Source organism: Manis javanica, chromosome 1, assembly GCF_040802235.1.
Source record: "Manis javanica isolate MJ-LG chromosome 1, MJ_LKY, whole genome shotgun sequence".
NCBI classification, from domain to species: Eukaryota; Metazoa; Chordata; class Mammalia; order Pholidota; family Manidae; genus Manis; species Manis javanica.
In genome coordinates this window covers 101,154,680-101,175,925 of record NC_133156.1, presented here as the reverse complement: position 1 = coordinate 101,175,925, position 21,246 = coordinate 101,154,680, and the positions used below count along the sequence as shown (strand labels likewise).

General features: G+C 37.3%; 1 protein-coding gene across 4 annotated transcripts in view; it reads left to right on the top strand.

Annotated features, from left to right (window-relative positions):
- CWC27 (CWC27 spliceosome associated cyclophilin) overlaps positions 1-21,246 on the top strand; it is a 213,946-nt gene that overhangs the window by 2,213 nt on the left and 190,487 nt on the right. For all 4 annotated transcript variants that reach the window (XM_073235715.1, XM_037013614.2, XM_037013611.2 and 1 more), the window contains exons 2-3: positions 12,878-12,974; positions 20,458-20,570. In XM_073235715.1, the coding sequence (XP_073091816.1) occupies positions 12,878-12,974; positions 20,458-20,570 (210 nt within the window). The remainder of the gene's footprint in view (positions 1-12,877; positions 12,975-20,457; positions 20,571-21,246) is intronic.

The window sequence follows — 21,246 nt, the reverse complement described above, 5'->3', positions numbered from 1 at the left end:
TTGAAGACACTGAAGCTTCAAAGTTCTGTACCATAGAGACCTTGGCAAGAATTTTGGCCTGGAAAGAATTTAAAGCAGAAATAATTACAAGATTGCTTAGTGAATGTTTGCTCAGTGCCTATACTGTGTAATTACATTCGGTACCAAGAGAATAGAAGTTGCAGAATAAATGGGACACAATTCCTCCCTTTCAAGGATCATAATATCAACTTGGGAAGTAATTAACACATCATACCGTAGTTGACCCCTCACATTCATAAGTGTGCTGTGTTTTGCTGTGTCATGCTATAACTGGCCTCTGAAGATGAGGTACAGAAATGTACCACTTGATAGAAATTTCCTTAACCTCTGAAGATAAAATTTCCACATAGTATGATTATTTAATCTGAACTGCATGTCAATGTAAGTTTACTTAAGAAACATTTTATCATCAAAGTATTGCCCTACTTGGGAACTTTATGAAAAGGAACCACTGACCTCTGACAATGTAGTGATGGCAAATAGGAATGTATGGCCAAAGGAAGAGGAAGCTGTATGCCTTCTTTTTCAATTCAGTAGCTATCAGTGAAAAGATCAAGAAACTCTGGTAAACAGTGGCCCAACCATATATGCATTCTTTTTACTGAGTGTAAGTTGCATGAGGCAAAAACAAAAATGTGTAAGAATAATAACTACAGCAATAATAGCTACCATTTTGTAAGCATATTTGTCAGATACTGCTGTAAGCAGTCTATGCATAGTCAATCATTTTGTTCTCATAGCAAGCCTATGGGGATATTACCATCCCTATTTTTAGATAAGGAAACTGAGTTGCAGAAATGTTAGATACCATGTTAGATACCATGCCGAAGGAAACTTTCTTAACCTTCCTAAGTGGAAAGGTCAGTATTTGGACAGCCTGACTCCAGAGTCTGGAAAGGCAGGGGGATGATGTGCCTTAATTTGTTCTTCCGAGCAGTGGTTTCTAAACCAGTGAGTGCATACTTCAGGGGGTGTACAAAACATCTATGAAGTGCAAGGAGAAAATTTATATATTTCTGTATTTATTTTCTCCTTTATTTGTTTAAATGTAACATTTTATGTATAAAAGGAACATAAATTCAGTTACTTGTTCAGTTACTTTTTGTACATCATTGTAATTTTTCCTAATGCCTTGCTAAATGGGTTTGTATTCCATGGTATCTAGATTAACTAAACCAGCCCTTATAAGTTTCATATTGAAGATAATATTAATAATGTAAACTTAAGCATGCCATAAGAATATGGGAGAGCTGATGTCTCAGCATGGGAATTCTGTCAAAAACTACAAATTATTATGAAAATCATTTGAAATACAGGTTTCTATTATTGTTAATGGTGAACTTTGCTTCACATGTATATTGTGCCTAGACATATTTATCAGTAGAATATAAAGCCATTATGATTTTCAAGACTTAAAAACTGTTTACAGAGGAAGATGGACCTCTATAATTTGAAAGCAACATCATGCTAAGTGAAAGAAGCCAGATACAAAAGGCCATACATTGTATGATTCCATTTATATGAATATTCAATAGGCAAATCTATAGAGACAGAAAGTAGATTAGTGGTTGCCAAGGGATAGGAGTAGGAGGAAATGGCTGACTGCAAAAGGGCACAGTGTTCCATTTGGGGTGATGAAATGTTCTGGAATTAGCTAGTGGTGGTGGTTACATAACACTGTGGATTGTACTAAAAACCACTTTTAAAAGGTGAATTGTTTGGTATATGAATTGTATCTCAATAAAGCTGTTATTTAGAAAAAGTTCATTGTACCATTAGTGAAGAATATTAACTTAAGAATTATTTCAAAATAGTGTTTTTATGTTATTGTTTAAGCTTTTTGTGTTGTCTAACTTTTTAATAATATATTACTATAGTAACATAATACTACATGTATTTAACTATACATATTGTGGATGGGTGTGCTCCAATTCCTTATGCCCCTTCCCACCTGCCTTTTCTTCTTTCCTAATAGGCATACACACTTACAAAAAGTTTAGAAATCACTGTTTCAGAACTGCAAGGAAGAGAAGATGTGGTTAGTTTCCCTTTAATAGTAGTGCTTTTTTTCAAATATACAAGGGGTTAATGAAGTAGGACAGGACATTTTCTTTTTACTTATACTGTACTTTTAAGAGTGGGATGTACTTCAGGCCTCATGGAAAATCAGAAGGTGTTACATAGTGTTGTCCTAGATACAATCTGAGGTCCAGGGAATTACTCAGCCTTTCAGTTTGCATCCCAAATGTATACTTCCCAGAGAACAAGAATCCAGATGGGTTAGTTTGTCCCAATCCAATATGGAATATCTTGTTTGGGCATTGTTTCATACCAAGCCAAGTTAGGCCTTGCTCTCAGCCAGTCAATATATGGTTGCTTTTGATTTAGAAACTGTTCTCTATTCAAATCAGGTGTGGCCCGGGTAATTTCTTTTGAGACATATGGCAGGGCCCTAGAACTTCCTCGATGGACTATTTTTCCAGTATTATATGGAATTTATGGAGAATTTTGTAGAGGCAATTTGGTGCAATAGGAAAAGCATAGTCTTTGCAGCCAGCAAGAGACCTTGGACAGTCACTTTTTTTAACTCTGGGTTTTTTTTTTTGAGTCTCTGTTTCTTCATAAGCCAGATGGGAGTAGTAATGCCTGTCTTATAGGTGATAGGATAAGCAAAGTCTCTGGCACATAAGCTGACACATGGAAGGTACTCAACAGACGTTCCCTCCTTTTTTTTTTTTTTTTTTTTTTTTTTTTTTTTTTTTGAGAGGGCATCTCATATTTATTGATCAAATGGTTGTTAACAACAATAAAATTCAGTATAGGGGGGTCAATGCTCAATGTACAATCATTAATCCATCTCAAGCCTAATTCTCGTCAGTCTCCAATCTTCTGAAGCATAACGAACAAGTTCTTACATGGTGAACGAATTCTTACAGAGTGAATAAATTCTTACATGGTGAACAGTACAAGGGCATTCATCACAGAAACTTTCGGTTTTGATCATGCAATATGACCTATAAACCATCAGGTCAAATATGAATATTCATTTGATTTTTGTACTTGATTTATATGTTGATCCCACATTTCTCCTATTATTATTATTATTTTTATTTTTAATAAAATGCTGAAGTGGTAGGTAGATGCAAGATAAAGGTAGAAAACATAGTTTAGTGCTGTAAGAAGGCAAATGTAGATGATCAGATGATCAGGTGTGTGCCTATGGACTAAGTATTAATCCAGGCTAGACAAGGGCAGCAAGACATCCACGGATGCAGAAGATTTCTCTCAAAGCAGGGGGGGTGAGGTTCTGAGCCTCACCTCTGTTGATCCCCAAATTCTCACCTGATGGCCCCCCTGCGACTGTGCCTGTCTTAGGTTGTTCCTCCCTTGAGGAATCTTACCCGTCTCTGGCTAACCAGTCATCTTCCGGGGCCATACAGGGAAATGTAAAGTTGGTAAGTGAGAGAGAAGCCATATTGTTTGCAAAGGTTAGCTTTTTACTTCTTTGCAGATTTATGCCCTGTGGCTTCTATGCCCAGCACTTGTCTCGAGGTATCTTTACCACCTGGAGGAATTATGATACTCGGTAAATTCGATATGAGGCACGAATTCTATTTAAGGTTTGTAATTAGGAAGGAAGAAGAAAAGCTATAGATGTAGCATATGAAGGAAACTTGGGAGGATTGATTATTTCTTTGACATATCTTCTTGTATAGTACCTTAAGTATGTATAGGTTTTAAACTACTAACTAATTTGCACACACATATTAACATAATAGGAATACGGTGACATAAACAAAGCAAATCTATAATTACCAGCCGTCTCCAGTGAAGCCAAGAAAACCATTTAGGCACCCTAGGCATTTGTGAAAATTTATCTATAATATGATGGATATTTTCCAACTGTACTTGAACCATCAGACAAATTAAAGCAGCCCATTTCTGGGATCTGTTCACATCCCATATGTTCTTTTAACCATAGATAGTCTATAGTCATGAGATTTTGGGGTGCTACAACTTGCACCCCTCCCAACTCCTGGTTGAGTTCCAACAGTACAGATCCAGTCAAATTCGTTGTCTCACTGTATGCACATGCCAGCCTAGACATCTCCCTCCTCCTTCTTATGGCAAGTCCAGGAGACGGTGGGCTGGATGCAGCCACAACCGCAGCATCGTCCGGATCCCTGGGGAGGCTTTTTGATGATCATCCCCCGGCACGAGTCCTCCAGAGAGTGCTGATGCCGGAAGCTCCTCCTCATATCGTATCTTATTTCATTTTCTGGGTATCCAAGCTAGGCCTTGATCTTCTGCGTAGAAACAAACAGACCCTTTGCCCACACTTTGACATGCCCTCTATACCACTGTGCAGAACTCATTGGAGGTCAGCACACAGTAACTGCTTTTTTTTTTTTTTTTTAATTAAGAGAAAGGAATATTATCAGAAAAGAGTACCTCCATAGCTGATCATCTGACACCCTTTAAGTGATCAACATTAAGGATATTTAAAGCATGCGTTGATCTTTGATTTACCAATAGTTTTATCCTGTTAACGAGTAATCCCCTTTTCTTTCTTTCTTTCTTTCTTTTTTTTTTTTTTTTTTTAAATTTTTAATCTACCCTTACATGAAGAATACTATGTTTACTATGCTCTCCCCTATATCAGGTCCCCCCTAACAACCCCATTACGGTTACTGTCCATCAGCTTAGCAAAATGTGGTAGAGTCACTACTTGTCCTCTCTGTGTTGTGCAGCCCACCCTCCCCTTTCTCCCTCCCCCCCATGCATGCTAATCTTAATACCCCCCTTCTTCTTCCCCCCCCTTATCCCTCCCTGCCCACCCATCCTCCCCAGTTCCTTTCCCTTTGGTACCTGTTAGTCCATTTTTGGGTTCTGTAATTCTGCTGCTGTTTTGTTCCTTCAGTTTTTCCTTTGTTCCTATACTCCTCAGATGAGTGAAATCATTTGGTATTTCTCTTTCTCCGCTTGGCTTATTTCACTGAGCATAATACTCTCCAGCTCCATCCATGTTGCTGCAAATGGTTGGATTTTTCCACTTCTTATGGCTGAGTAGTATTCCATTGTGTATATGTACCACATCTTCTTTATCCATTCATCTACAGATGGACATTTAGGTTGCTTCCAATTCTTGGCTATTGTAAATAGTGCTGCGATAAACATAGGAGTGCATCTGTCTTTCTCAAACTTGATTGCTGCGTTCTTAGGGTAAATTCCTAGGAGTGGAATTCCTGGGTCAAATGGTAGGTCTGTTTTGAGCATTTTGATGCACCTCCATACTGCTTTCCACAATGGTTGAACTAATTTACATTCCCACCAGCAGTGTAGGAGGGTTCCCCTTCCTCCACAGCCTCGCCAACATTTGTTGTTGTTTGTCTTTTGGATGGCAGCTATCCTTACTGGTGTGAGGTGATACCTCATTGTAGTTTTAATTTGCATTTCTCTGATAATTAGCGATGTGGAGCATCTTTTCATGTGTCTCTTGGCCATCTGTATTTCTTTTTTGGAGAACTGTCTGTTCAGTTCCTCTGCCCATTTTTTAATTGGGTTATTTGTTTTTTGTTTGTTGAGGCGTGTGAGCTCTTTATATATTCTGGACGTCAAGCCTTTATCAGATCTGTCATTTTCAAATATATTCTCCCATACTGTAGGGTTCCTTTTTGTTCTATTGATGGTGTCTTTCGCTGTACAGAAGCTTTTCAGCTTAATGTAGTCCCACTTGCTCATTTTTGCTGTTGTTTTCCTTGCCCGGGGAGATATGTTCAAGAAGAGATCACTCATGTTTATGTCTAAGAGGTTTTTGCCTATGTTTTTTTCCAAGAGTTTAATGGTTTCGTGACTTACATTCAGGTCTTTGATCCATTTTGAGTTTACCTTTGTATATGGGGTTAGACAATGGTCCAGTTTCATTCTCCTACATGTAGCTGTCCAGTTTTGCCAGCACCATCTGTTGAAGAGACTGTCATTTTGCCATTGTATGTCCATGGCTCCTTTATCAAATATTAATTGACCATATATGTTTGGGTTAATTTCTGGGGTCTCTAATCTGTTCCACTGGTCTGTGGCTCTGTTCTTGTGCCAGTACCAAATTGTCTTGATTACTATGGCTTTGTAGTAGAGCTTGAAGTTGGGGAGTGAGATCCCCCCTACTTTATTCTTCTTTTTCAGGATTGCTTTGGCTATTCGGGGTCTTTGGTGTTTCCATATGAATTTTTGAATTATTTGTTCCAATTCATTGAAGAATGTTGCTGGTAATTTGAGAGGGATTGCATCAAATTTGTATATTGCTTTCGGCAGGATGGCCATTTTGACGATATTAATTCTTCCTAGCCATGAGCATGGGATGAGTTTCCATTTATTAGTGTCCCCTTTAATTTCTCTTAAGAGTGACTTGTAGTTTTCAGAGTATAAGTCTTTCACTTCCTTGGTTAGGTTTATTCCTAGGTATTTTATTCTTTTTGATGCAATGGTGAATGGAATTGTTTTCCTGATTTCTCTTTCTATTGATTCGTTGTTAGTGTATAGGAAAGCTACAGATTTCTGTGTGTTGATTTTGTATCCTGCAACTTTGCTGTATTCCGATATCAGTTCTAGTAGTTTTGGAGTGGAGTCTTTAGGGTTTTTTATGTACAGTATCATATCATCTGCAAATAGTGACAGTTTAACTTCTTCTTTACCAATCTGGATTCCTTGTATTTCTTTGTTTTGTCTGATTGCCGTGGCTAGGACCTCCAGTACTATGTTAAATAACAGTGGGGAGAGTGGGCATCCCTGTCTGGTTCCCGATCTCAGTGGAAATGCTTTCAGCTTCTCGCTGTTCAGTATAATGCTGGCTGTGGGTTTATCATAGATGGCCTTTATTATGTTGAGGTACTTGCCCTCTATTCCCATTTTGCTGAGAGTTTTTATCATGAATGGATGTTGAATTTTGTCAAATGCTTTTTCAGCATCTATGGAGATGATCATGTGGTTTTTGTCTTTCTTTTTGTTGATGTGGTGGATGATGTTGATGGATTTTCGAATGTTGTACCATCCTTGCATCCCTGGGATGAACCCCACTTGGTCATGGTGTATGATCCTTTTGATATACTGTTGAATTCTGTTTGCTAATATTTTATTGAGTATTTTTGCATCTACATTCATCAGGGATATTGGTCTGTAATTTTCTTTTTTGGTGGGGTCTTTTCCTGGTTTTGGTATTAGGGTGATGTTGGCTTCATAGAATGAGTTTGGGAGTATTCCCTCTTCTTCTATTTTGTGGAACACTTTAAGGAGAATGGGTATTATGTCTTCTCTGTGTGTCTGATAAAATTCCGAGGTAAATCCGTCCGGCCCCGGGGTTTTGTTCTTGGGTAGTTTTTTGATTACTGTTTCAATTTCTTTGCTTGTAATTGGTTTGTTTAACTTTTGTGTTTCTTCCTTGGTCAGTCTTGGGAGGTTGTATTTTTCTAGGAAGTTGTCCATTTCTTCTAGGTTTTCCAGCTTGTTGGCATATAGGTTTTCATAGTAGTCTTTAATAATTCTTTGTATTTCTGTGGAGTCTGTCGTGATTTTTCCATTCTCATTTCTGATTATGTTGATTTGTGTTGACTCTCTTTTTCTCTTAATAAGTTGGGCTAGAGGCTTATCTATTTTGTTTATTTTCTCAAAGAACCAGCTCTTGGTTTCGTTGATTTTTGCTATTGTTTTATTCTTCTCAATTTTGTTTATTTCCTCTCTGATCTTTATTATGTCCCTCCTTCTGCTGACTTTAGGCCTCATTTGTTCTTCTTTTTCCAGTTTTAATAATTGTGATGTTAGACTATTCATTTGGGATTGTTCTTCCTTCTTCAAGTGTGCCTGGATTGCTATATACTTTCCTCTTAAGACTGCTTTCGCTGCATCCCACAGAAGTTGGGGCTTAGTGTTGTTGTTGTCATTTGTTTCTATATATTCCTTGATCTCTATTTTGATTTGTTCATTGATCCATTGATTATTTAGTAGCATGTTGTTAAGCCTCCATGTGTTTGTGAGCCTTTTTGTTTTCTTTGTAGAATTTATTTCTACTTTCATACCTTTGTGGTCTGAAAAATTGGTTGGTAGAATTTCAATATTTTGGAATTTACTGAGGCTCTTTTTGTGAGCTAGTATGTGGTCTATTCTGGAGAATGTTCCATGTGCACTTGAGAAGAATGTATATCCTGTTGCTTTTGGATGTAAAGTTCTATAGATGTCTATTAGGTCCATCTGTTCTAGTGTGTTGTTCAGTGCCTGTGTGTCTTTACTTATTTTCTGCCCGGTGGATCTATCCTTTGGGGTGAGTGGTGTGTTGAAGTCTCCTACAATGAATGCATTGCAGTCTATTTCCCTCTTTAGTTCTGTTAGTATTTGCTTCACATATGCTGGTGCTCCTGTATTGGGTGCATATATATTTAGAATGGTTATATCCTCTTGTTGGACTAAGCCCTTTATCATTATGTAGTGGCCTTCTTTATCTCTTGTTACTTTCTTTGTTTTGAAGTCTATTTTGTCTGATATTAGTACTGCAACCCCTGCTTTCTTCTCACTGTTATTTGCCTGAAATATGTTTTTCCATCCCTTGACTTTTAGTCTATGCTTATCTTTGGGTTTAAGGTGAGTTTCTTGTAAGCAGCATATAGATGGGTCTTGCTTTTTTATCCATTCTATTACTCTATGTCTTTTGATTGGTGCATTAAGTCCATTTACATTTAGGGTGACTATTGAAAGATATGTACTTATTGCCATTGCAGGCTTTAGATTCGTGGTTACCAAAGGTTCAAGGTTAGCTTCTTTAGTATCTTACTGCCTAACTTAGCTCGCTTATTGAGCTGTTATATACACTGTCTGGAGAGTCTTTTCTTCTCTCCCTTCTTATTCCTCCTCCTCCATTCTTCATATGTTGTGTGTTTTGTTCTGTGCTCTTTTTAGGGGTGCTCCCATCTAGAGCAGTCCCTGTAGGATGCCCTGTAGAGGTGGTTTGTGGGAAGCAAATTCCCTCAGCTTTTGCTTGTCTGGGAATTGTTTGATCCCACCATCATATTTAAATGATAGTCGTGCTGGATACAGTATCCTTGGTTCAAGGCCCTTCTGTTTCATTGCATTAAGTATATCATGCCATTCTCTTCTGGCCTGTAGGGTTTCTGTTGAGAAGTCTGATGTTAGCCTGATTGGTTTTCCTTTATAGGTGACCTTTTTCTCTCTAGCTGCCTTTAAAACTCTTTCCTTGTCCTTGATCCTTGCCATTTTAATTATTATGTGTCTTGGTGTTGTCCTCCTTGGATCCTTTCTGTTGGGGGTTCTGTATAATTCCATGGTCTGTTCGATTATTTCCTCCCCCAGTTTGGGGAAGTTTTCAGCAATTATTTCTTCAAAGACACTTTCTATCCCTTTTCCTCTTTCTTCCTCTTCTGGTATCCCTATAATACGAATGTTTTTCCTTTTGTATTGGTCACATATTTCTCTTAGTGTTGTTTCATTCCTGGAGATCCTTTTATCTCTCTCTCTGTCAGCTTCTATACGTTCCTGTTCTCTGGCTTCTATTCCTTCAATGGCCTCTTGCATCTTATCCATTCTGCTTATAAATCCTTCCAGGGATTGTTTCACTTCTGTGATCTCTTTCCTGACATCTGTGATCTCCTTCCGGACTTCATCCCACTGCTCTTGCATTTTTCTCTGCATCTCATCCCACTGCTCTTGCATTTTTCTCTGCATCTCATCCCATTGCTCTTGCATTTTTTTCTGCATCTCTGTCAGCATGTTCATGATTTTTATTTTGAATTCTTTTTCAGGAGGACTAGTTAGGTCTGTCTCCTTCTCAGGTGTTGTCTCTGTGATCTTTGTCTGCCTGTAGTTTTGCCTTTTCATGGTGATAGAGATAGTTTGCAGAGCTGGTACAAGTGACCGCTGGAAGAGCTTCCCTTCTTGTTGGTTTGTAGCCTTTTCCTGGGAGAATAGCGACCTCTAGTGGCTTGTGCTGGGCAGCTGTGCGCAGACAGGGCTTCTGCTTCCTGCCCAGTTGCTTTGGGGTTTATCTCCGCTGTTGCTGTGGGCTTGGCCTGGCTGGGGCTGTTCCTCCAAAATGGTGGAGCCCCGTTGGAGGGGGAGCAGCCAGGAGACTATTTATCTCCGTAAGGGGCCTCTGTGCTCCCTGCTGCCCAGGGGGTTAGAGTGCCCAGAGATCCCCAGATTCCCTGCTTCTGGTCTAAGTGACCTGTCCTGCCCCTTTAAGATTTCCAAAAAGCACTCTCCAAACCAAAACAACAACAGCAACAATGAGAGAGGGAACAGAAAGAAAGAGAAACAAAAAAAAGGAAAAAAAAGGAAAAAACAAGCGATTTTTTTTTTTTTTTTTTTTTTTTGTCCTCAGGTGCCGGTCCCAGGCACCCGCTCACTGGTCCTGCTGCCCTGTCTCCCTAGCACCAGGGTCCCTGTCCTTTCAAGGCTTCCAAAAAGCACCCACCCACCGGTCCCGCAGGGAAGGAACGCTCAATATTCTTTGTCCTCAGGCACTGGTCCCACGCACCCGCTCACCAGTCCCGCCGCCCTGCCTCCCTAGCACCGGGGTCCCTGTCCCTTCAAGGCTTCCAAAAAGCACTCGGCAAAAAGAGAGAAAAAAAAGGGGAAAAACGCGCGATTTCTTCCGTCCTCAGGTGCTGGTCTCAGGCACCCACCCACCGGTCCCACAGGGAAAAATGCGGGATATTCTTTGTCCTCAGGTGCCGGTCCCAGGCACCCGCTCACCAGTCCCGCCACCCTGCCTCCCTAGCACCGGGGTCCCTGTCCCTTTTAGGCTTCCAAAAAGCACTTGCAGAAAAGAGAAAAAAAAAGGGGGAAAAACGCGCGATTTCCTCTGTCCTCAAGTGCCGGTCTCAGGCACCCGCCCACCAGTCCCGCAGGGAAAAACGGGGGATATTCTTTGTCCTCAGGCGCCGGTCCCAGCCACCCGCTCACCAGTCCCGCCACCGTGCCTCCCTAGCACTGGGGTCCCCGTCCCTTCAAGGCTTCCAAAAAGCGCTCGCCCAAAAGAGAAAAAAAAAAAAAGGGGAAAAACGCGCGACCTCCTCCGTCCTCAGGCACCGGTCTCAGGCACCCGCCCCCAGTTCTCGCAGGGAGAAACGCGGGATATTCTTTGTCCTCTGGCGCCGTTCCCAGGCACCTCCTCACCGGTCCCGCCACCCTGCCTCCCCAGCAACGGGGGCCCGTCCCTCTAAGGCTTCCAAAAAGCGCTCGCCAAAAAAAAAACCGCTCCGGTTTCTCTCCACCCGCCGGGAGCCGGGGGGAGGGGCGCTCGGGTCCCGCCGGGCTGGGGCTTGTATCTTACCCCCTTCACAAGGCGCTGGGTTCTTGCAGGTGTGGATGTGGTCTGGATGTTGTCCTGTGTCCTGTGGTCTCTATTTTAGGAAGATTTTTCTTTGTTATATTTTCATAGCTCTATGTGTTTTTGGGAGGAGATTTCCACTGCTCTACTCACGCCGCCATCTTGGCTCCGCCCCTCACGTTCCCTCCTTTTTGTAGAGGGAATGTAATGGATTGAGAAAATCGTATGCATGTGTATCTCTAGTTCTTTTATCCTTCTTTAAGATTTAAAGAAACCATTTTAAAAGCTACCACAATAGATATTTTCACCTCCTCCAGCCCAATAATCATTGAAAAATGGTTGTAAGAGATCTGTGTCGCCAGTAAAAGCTCAAAACATATACATTCATCAATATTGTATAAATTATGCAGTATAATCTGGGCTTCTGAAACAGAAATTGAAAGATAGTTATAGCAGAAGTGCACTGATGAGGAGGAGCTGAGAGATACTGCTTTGCTAGTAACAAGCTTTCTGACTGGGTAATTTACTTCTTTTAGGCAGCTGTATAGGGTGGGAGCTTAACTGATGATTTTTAAGCTTCTTTCCAATTCCAAAACTTTTGTGGAAAGTAGGAAAAAGAGTTTTGGAAAATAAAAAGAATGACTTATTTCAATGATACTGACTTCCCGTGGGCACTGGTCTCTTGTTTTTAAATACCTGTTATTTGCACATTCTAAATCTTTGTGATCACAAATCACCGACTGTTGTTTGTTGATTGACACTGGTCTACTTTGGTACACTGTGGGAGTGGAGAGTGTTGCTATGGAAGTGCCATAGTGTTCATATGTAAAGCCTAACATTCCTTTTGATCGTTTGTGATTATTAATAAAACAGTTATAAGCTCTTGCCTCCTGTGGGCTTGGTATGGGTTCTGGTTGTTGCAAAGTGGCTGGCTGTACCAAGGATTAACCCCTTCAGGCCAGTAAAAAGGAACTGTCAGAGGATTCCAATGACCATATAGATGGGTGATTTTAAGACATAGCATGTTAGTTTTACACATACAATTCAGTATTAGACTAAGAAAGTTCCTTTTAAGTGAAGAATGGTAAGATTTTGAATGAGGAACTAATGTTATATGTAGAAGGGTAATTGTAAAATTGTCTTATAGTGTCATAATTTCATGGATTTATTGTTAACTAATTTAATTAATTTCTTAATTTGTTGCACAAATTTTATTGGAAGAAAAGCCATGGGAAATGTACTTAATTAAAACAAGTTTAAATTACTAATTGTTAAATGAATAAGTTTTTTTCTGTAATTAAAAAAAGGCATATGCTTTTTTCTCATAAATCCTAAATTATATCTGAAATATGTATTGTTTCATTGAAACATTGAAATATCTTTAGTATAACAATAAATGCTAAGCAAAATTTCTAATTTTTATTTTAAAATTTCAAACTCATTAGTGAGTGTTTCAAGTTGAGCAGCCATTCAACTGATTATCAAGTCAAAATGATAATTTAACATAATGGTACCTTTCTACAGGTTTTATTGAAAACTACAGCTGGAGATATTGACATAGAGTTATGGTCAAAAGAAGCTCCTAAAGCTTGCAGAAATTTCATTCAGCTTTGCTTGGAAGGTAATTAACTTTTAAGTTTTATTCTGTAAGATAAATTTTGTTAATTTAAAAATAAATGGCAGTGTATTTTTCTACAACAGTGAACATTGGTGTTAAATAGTGATAATGAATGACAGGAGTTGATATGAATGGTATAGCGTTGAGCTGCTGTGCCAGGAAATGGAGAGGGAAGGTGAAAATTTTCCTCCAAAATAAATCTAAAAGTCTTTAACAGAGAAATTGATCTCCCCAGATAATACTTTGATCCTTTTTATCTTCTTCGCTATTTTTTTCACTTTTTTTTTCATCCTCTAAATATGAGTATTCCCTAAGATTGCCTCTAGTACTCTATTGTCTTTACTCTTCAGTAGTTACTTCCATCCAAATGACTGTCATATTTAGAATTCTAGCCATTTCTTCTCTTTTTAACTCTGTGTATCTAATTGCCTAGTGGACTTTTCTACTGGAATCTTCTACTGTTGGCTGCAACTAAACCTGTGTAAAACCAAATTTACCTGTTTCTTCCCCAGACTACCTTGACTTTAACCTACATGATTTTAATTACCTTTTACCTAATCTTCCTCTCTCTCATATTCTTAATTTCTCTGCCCTCCTATTTATTCATCTAGAGCTGATAAACTGCCTCAGGCAGTGTGGCTTCTTAGCTTTCTGACTTTATTTTCATTGCACTAAATAACCATATGATTTCAATTGACTATTGTTTTTATTTTCTGAGCAGTTCCTTCCTATTTCCACTTTCCCAATATCCTTGTACCTCCTTCCTATTTTCAGTCTCCTCATATCCTTATCTCCTTTTCAGAATACCTTCTCTTCCCTTCCTTACTGGCAAAATCTACCAACTTTTTAATGTCTGTTCAAAATTCCACTTTCTCTATGAAGCCTTACATCCAGCATTCAATGATGGTATTATCAGTGTCTCTGGTAATTTTTTAGATTGAATCATAAAGTGACTACTTTTCTTTTTAACAAACTTCACAGAATTATACATCCATTTGAGTGTTTTCCCCTTCAGAATATTTCTTTATAGAACTAAACATTCCAAATATTTTTGTAACTTGTTGACTTTTAGAGTACATTGCACATGGTTTTGAATATCTCTATGGTGACAAATCATTGTCCTTCTATCTGTTTTTTAGAGACAGACAAGGTTAGTCAAGTTACCAGAAAACAGCATTTTGAGTCAAAAGCAAGGTGTAAAAGAGAATCCAAAATAATCAGTAGTAGGGTACAGCGAGAGAGAGCTCTCCAAATAGGTAACTAGACAAATAGATAATTGCTATGGGAACATTTAAGTAATAAAAATATCCAGACTCTCCCATACTGCCCCATAAAAAACTGCTGAAAAATAGAAAAGCCATCTGCAAAAACCATTATAATAATTGCTGTGGCAGGCAGGAAGGAAATTGAGTCAGACAGGTAGTTCAGTTTGAAAAGCCTCAAGTAACTGTCAACAGAGCTGAGAAATACAGTGGACACAGAAAAGGCAGGCTTGTTTCTGGAAAGAAGTTTTGAAGAATCAAAAGCTCAGATTTTACAGGAGAAAAGTGAAAGTAGAAAAACATTAGACCAAATGAATGGCAAATTACAATCCATGACCAGGTGAATGGAAGAAACAGAAAATATCTGGATATAATAGGACAATGAAGAAGAAATAAGGTTGTTAAGTTAAGAAATGATGAAACTTAATTAGAACAATGAAAAATTGTTCCACCATTTATGAGAATACAAGGAGAAAGGACAAAGAATAGGAAAATAATAAGAGAAATAACTAGAGCAATTCTCTTAATTAAACAGGGGAGAGAGAGAATTATTATTACAAAGGCTAACAAGAAACCTGAGAAGACTAATTTAAATAAAGATACTCCAGAATGAATAAACTCGAAGTTTTAAAAATATAATTCACAGAACCCTATTTTAATTCTCTGATTCTATGGTTTAAATAAGTCATGATATTTCTAGATCTTGTAACATTCATGTCAATATATTTTTTTGAAGGGATAGTTTCTAGAATTAAAAAGCAAATGAATAAAAATGAGGAAATAGGAGCCCAGCCTTTAGACATGGCTCTCAAGTAAAAAGGTCTTCACAGTTAAAGGGTACTTCTTAGCCTTTCTTTTTTGTCCAGTTTTATTGAAATATATTGACAAATACAAATCGCATCTATTTAGATTGTATGACCTGATTTGCTTACATGTGTACAATGTGGTGATTTATTATACATATACATTGTGAGATGATTACTGCAATCAAGTTAAGTAATATATCCACCACCTCACAGGTTCCTTTTTGTGTATGTGGTTGGAACACTAGAAACCTACTTTCTCAGCAAATTTCAAGTATACAATACATTATTACTAACTATAGTCTCTATGCTGCACATTGGATCCTCTGACCTCACTCATCCTGTAATTGAAAATGTGTGCCTTTGACCATCAGCTCCCCATTTCCCCTACCCTCCAGCCACTGGCAACCATCATTCTGTTCTCCAGCTCCAGGAGTCCAGCTTCTTTAGATTTCACATACAAGTGAGACCAGATGGTACTGTCTTGCTGTGTCTGAAGGAGGTTTTTAGTTCTTATGGAAACAAAAGATCTATAATTACTCAAACTTAATCTTGGATTTCAGGTCTTTGTGAGATAGTGAACATTTTTAAATGAGTGAAAATTTTAAAAAATTGTAAGCTTAAAGAGTATATTAAAAAGAAGAGAAGTTTTTAACTTTGATAATTTTATTAGTTCCTCTGAGTATGAGGAAGAAGTAAAATTTTAGGTCTGAAACAAAGTGGGGAGCAGAAAGAGAAGTAGGTAAGAAAATCAAATTCTTTATCTTTTATGTGACTGTTAATTTCTTTACTTCTATTTTACCTCAGGCTTGTCTCTTCAAAGTCCCTGCTTCACAAGTTATCTTTTATCTTCTACCTCCTTTAAAAATAGTTTACTAGTTTACTAGTTTTTTAGAAGTGACAAAAATAAGTATATATTAAGTTAAAAGACTATTTTTATAAAACTAAAGTAGTTGTTAAAAAAAAGCAGAGAGGCTAAATGAGACAGATCACAAAAGAAGTTTTAAATTAAAAATTAGTGATAATATTTATAAGATTAAACACAAAACACAAGAATCTAGAGAAAAAAACAGATAAATGATTTAAAAAAGGCAACTATAAGTTCCTGTATGGTCTTGGGCAGGGATATAATTAGTCATAAATATCATGATAGCCATACATTTGCTACAGCCAGGAGTAAAAACTGTAATGACAAATACCAGAACCATACCATTCATATAGGAGCTTCATTTCTTATCTAAGACACATGTAAATTTCTTTTTCCAATAGTGGAGAAGATTCAGGAGGATAAAATGAACATGCACAATGAAATTATAAAACCTCTTTCTTCAAGATAATTATGGGAATAAAACAAAAATTTAAGAAGAATATAAAACATTATTGCTTACAGCAAAATCTGTTATAGCACATGGTAAGCTGTAAAGACAACTATGAATGCAGTGATTATTAATAAATCGCAAGGAAGTAAAATAGTCCATATAGGGATTTTGTGGAAATTTAAAATTCTAACCATGATAGAAAACAAAACTATTGTATTGTGTGTGTAGAGAAATTTTAGAAAACTCCTACTCAGTACATATAGTAGTATAATAATTTTATTGAACCAAAAAGAATACAATTAGGAAAAAAAATTAAAGTAAAAAATCAACATTATTGAAAGACTTAATAAGTATGAAAAAGGAATAAAATGGGGAATTTTAAAATTTAAAAGCCCAAGTAATAAAGACCTCTTTCATGTCCCCCTTCACTCACGTCTGATAGATCTCTGAGTCTTATTCATCCTGCTTCCCAGAGATTCCTTGAATCTGTGCATCTCAAAATAAGCCATAATCATGTTTGACTCTTTGGACAGCAGGTGTTCTCTCTCTTTCAAGTCTTCCAATCCATTCTCCATCCTGGGAGTTTAAGGGACCTTTTGAAAAAAAGCACATCTGATCATGTGCTCAAAACATGTTGATTGACTACATATTATGGGCCTAAAAGATAAATTTCCATTTTCTGATTGTGGGTAAAATTGCAATATTTCCAGAATCTCTTGCCTGGCCTTAGTTCATCTCCATATTAATAGGTGTTTCCAAAGGATGGAGAGAAGTAGGCCATGTCCATATCAATACAAGGGGAATGGGGAATGAGCAGCACCTGGACCAGAGAGGGTTTTGGTGGGGCCTTTGGAGCCTGGTCGTGAGAGACACAGGTGCGCAGGAGTAGATGACTGCTTGTAAGCAACAAACAGGTTTCTCCCACTTTATTTCTCCCTTTGCCTGATTTTGGCTTCAAAGGTTTATTTGCTCCAGTCTGGGAACACACTTTCCACCAGAGTTACACTGATAAAGATTGTGGTATATATTATATAAATGAAAATGTTAAAGTTTGACCTCACATTTGTGTTGAACTTGAAAATTTATAGGTTGCTTCCACTTATTTTATTTAATCTGCAGAACAACTGTGTATGTTAATTTATATTATTAGTTTTACAATAAGAAACTTACATGGACAGCATGATGACTATACTTAATAATATTGTATTGCATATTTGGGAGTTAATAGCTAAGAGAGTAAATAAAAGTTCTCATCACAAGGAAAAAAATTTTATAACTGGGTGGTGATTAGATATTAACTACACCTATTGTCATGATCATTTCACCATATAAACAAATACTGAATCAGGATGTTGTACACCTGAAACTAACATAATATATGGCAATTATATCTCAATTAAAAAAGAAAAGAAAAAAGAAGAAAATGGAGTTTAAAGTTGCACAGCTAAAAAAAGGCAAGTCTCAGAACTCCTGACTGTCACGTAAGTGTTCATCTGAGTAAATGGTTACTTAGGGATGTAGGAGTGATAGTTTCAGACCTCTTGGTTTTTGTAGTTTGTGTTGGTACCAAAGAGAACTTGTCTGCTCTGGGGAGCAGTTATGAATATAGATAGAGCTGCCTGATAGCTCTTCTGTGGGAGAAGGGATTGAAAAATATAGGTTGATTTTCCTTTTTGCTTCTCCCAGCCATCCTGTGTACATAGTTGTTACACATTACATTTTTTTAATTGATTTTTTATCTATTTATGCCTTGTAAATGGAAGAAATTATGTGGGTGCCTGTAAGGCACTATATTACAGAACTTTATTAATTATGGTAAACCAGTCACATTTTGATATAAAGTGTCACAAAGTATCCATGTAATAGGTACTTTATGAATTGTATCAGTAATTATATCAGTATAATGCCTGGCCCACAGTAGGCACTTGATAAATATTTGTCATTGAATGAGTTAGTTTGTGTTTAGCTGCAAATAATAGAAGACTTAACTCAAAATTATTTAAATAACAAAGACATTTATCATCCTATGTGACTAGAAATCTGGTATCTTCAGGCATTTCTGTAGCCAGTGAAGCCTTTTCAGGGAACTGTTCTCTTTCCATCTTTCTGCTTCACAATCCTTACTCAGTAATTGATTCCACCTCAGCCTACTCTGTTGCAACTTGTTTTTTGCTTATTTTTATAACAACAACAATAATAATAGCTTTGGATCATTCAACACTTCCTTCAGGGCTAGACAAATATTCTACATTTATTTTCCTTTTGTATTTACCCGACTGATTAAGTTCAAAACTAACATCAGTGAGATAAACTTTTTCTTTCCTTTCACTCAAGGGATTTCTTATAAAACTGAGGTCAAGTTTGCATGGCATAAAACTAGCAATTTCAAAGTGTACAATTCAGTGGTATTTAGTATATTCACTATGTTGTGCAACCAGCACTTTTGTCTAGTCCTGAAACATTTTAATCACCCCAAAAGAATGCCCATTTTTAAACAATCACTCTTGACTTTCTTCTCCCCAAGCCCTTGGCAGCCACCAGTCTGCTTTTCAGCTCTTCAAATTTACCTATTCTTGATATTTCATGTAAATGGAATCATACATTATATGAGTTTTTATGTCTTGGTTCTTTCCCTTAGCATATTTTTGAGATTCATCTATGTTGTGGTGTGTATCCGTGCTTCATTCCCTTTTTTGGATGAGTAATATTCCAGTGTGTGTGTATACACACACACACACACACACACACACACACACACACACACACACATATATCACATTTTGTTTATCCATTCATTCACTGATGGACATTTGAGTTTTTAACCTTGTGCCAATTGTGAACAGTGCTAGTATGAACATTCATGTACACTTATTTGCTTAGTTTTTAATTTGGGGGAGTATATATATAGAACTGAGATTGTAGGGTAATTCTACATTTAAATTTGTGTAGAATCATCAAACTGTTTTCCCCAATGACTGTACAATCCAACTAACAATGTACAAGGGTTCCAGTTTCTCTACCTCCTCACTAATACTTGTTATTTTCTTTTTGGGTAATAGCCATCCTGGTGGAGGACATGTAGTGTTAGTTTATGCAGTTTTGACTTGCATTTTGTTAATGATTAATGATGTTGAGAATCTTTTCTTATGTGTACTGGCCATTGTTGTTACTTAATATAAATTCTCAGATTCACTCAGATCCTAATTCTTGCCTCTCTGTCCCCATCAAATTCTTTGCTTATGTTTTACCTCATTGAGCTGCCATGCTCCTGCCATACCCGACTTCTCTGTGAAATCTCCTAAATGATTCTAGATTCCAGATAACAAGTGGCATTAGGAGGTCATATATGATCTTGTATGTTTATGCTTCCTAATAATACATTTATATGTCAATATATGTCATTTTTCTCAATCATTTAACAAATTTATTGAGAGTCTAATTGGACTCAGATATTGTGTTATATATTTGGTTTATTTATTTAAATTTTTTTGAGGAGGGTACATTGGTGCTAGATCTATAATTAATGAATAATTTTGATATATTTTGGGTTTGTATATTATTTGTACAAATTAACTTTCTTCAGAGAGATGAATAATTAGAAAATAGGGCATTCATTTTTCCCAGGGTTCTCAGCCTTGGAGCTACTGACATTTTACATCCGTTATTCTTTGTTGTGGGAGCTCTCTTGCGCTTTGTAGGATCTTTACCAGTATCCCTGGCCCCTACTCACTGGATATCAGTTGCATCTCCCACATGTGACAAGAAAATATTTCCAGATATTGACAAAAATCTCCTAGAGAACAAAGTTGCTACTTTTCCTCCCCCAAGTTGAGAACTGCTGTTCTATACCAAAACTCTTTGAATTTTATTTGAAAACTTTAATTCAGATTTTGAGAATAAATAAAAAATGATAACCATGGTTTCTGTAGAGATTGTATTGATTTGAGTGATATTTTATGGTAAATATGGAAGAAAAGGCTTTTGTTTAGGAGCCTATTTAACATTCTTGGAAAAAAATCTTGTGACTCCAGTTGTATTATTTCTAACAACTGTAGATACATTTCATTTTGGACTTTGATAAGTTATTTTCAATATTTTCCAGCCTATTACGACAACACCATTTTTCATAGAGTTGTACCTGGTTTTATAGTCCAAGGGGGTGATCCTACTGGTACAGGGGCTGGTGGAGAGTCTATCTATGGAGCCCCATTCAAGGTGAGACCAGATTTTATTATTATTTGCAAGTCAGCTTGGATTGCTTAATTGAAAATGATTGTGCCCAAGAAGAAAATGAACTTCATGTTAGTGTACAAAATTGGATGTCTATCAAATATTTAGGGCTTTATAAGCATAAGAGCAACACTTACTCCAACAAGCATTCTTTTTAAATCCTGTTATTGCAGATTTTATGATAGATTGAACTCAGGGGGAGCAAAGGTGTTAGTGAGGAAAATAAGTCAGAAAAAAGACTATGTAACATATATTCTGATATCTATATCTGATCTCTACAACTCTGTAAATATAAAACATTTTTAGAACATTGCATATGCTGTCCTGTTTTAAAACACTTTATTTAACATTGTATGGAATTTGTATCAATCCGTGTGGACTGCTATAAGAAAGTATCACTGACTGTGGCTTCAGTGGTAGGAATTTATTTCTCACAGTCTGAATGCTAGGGAGTCTGAGATCAAGGTACTGGCAGTCAGTTCCTCGTGTAGATTCTCTTCCGGGCATGCAGATGACTGCCTTTTTGCTATGGTTTTACATGATGGAAAGAGAAAGCTCTGGTGTCTCTTCCTCTTTTTGCAAAGGCATAAGCTCTATAAGATTCGATTAGGGATTCGCCATTATGACCTCACTGAACCCTTATCATCTTTGTACGGGCCCT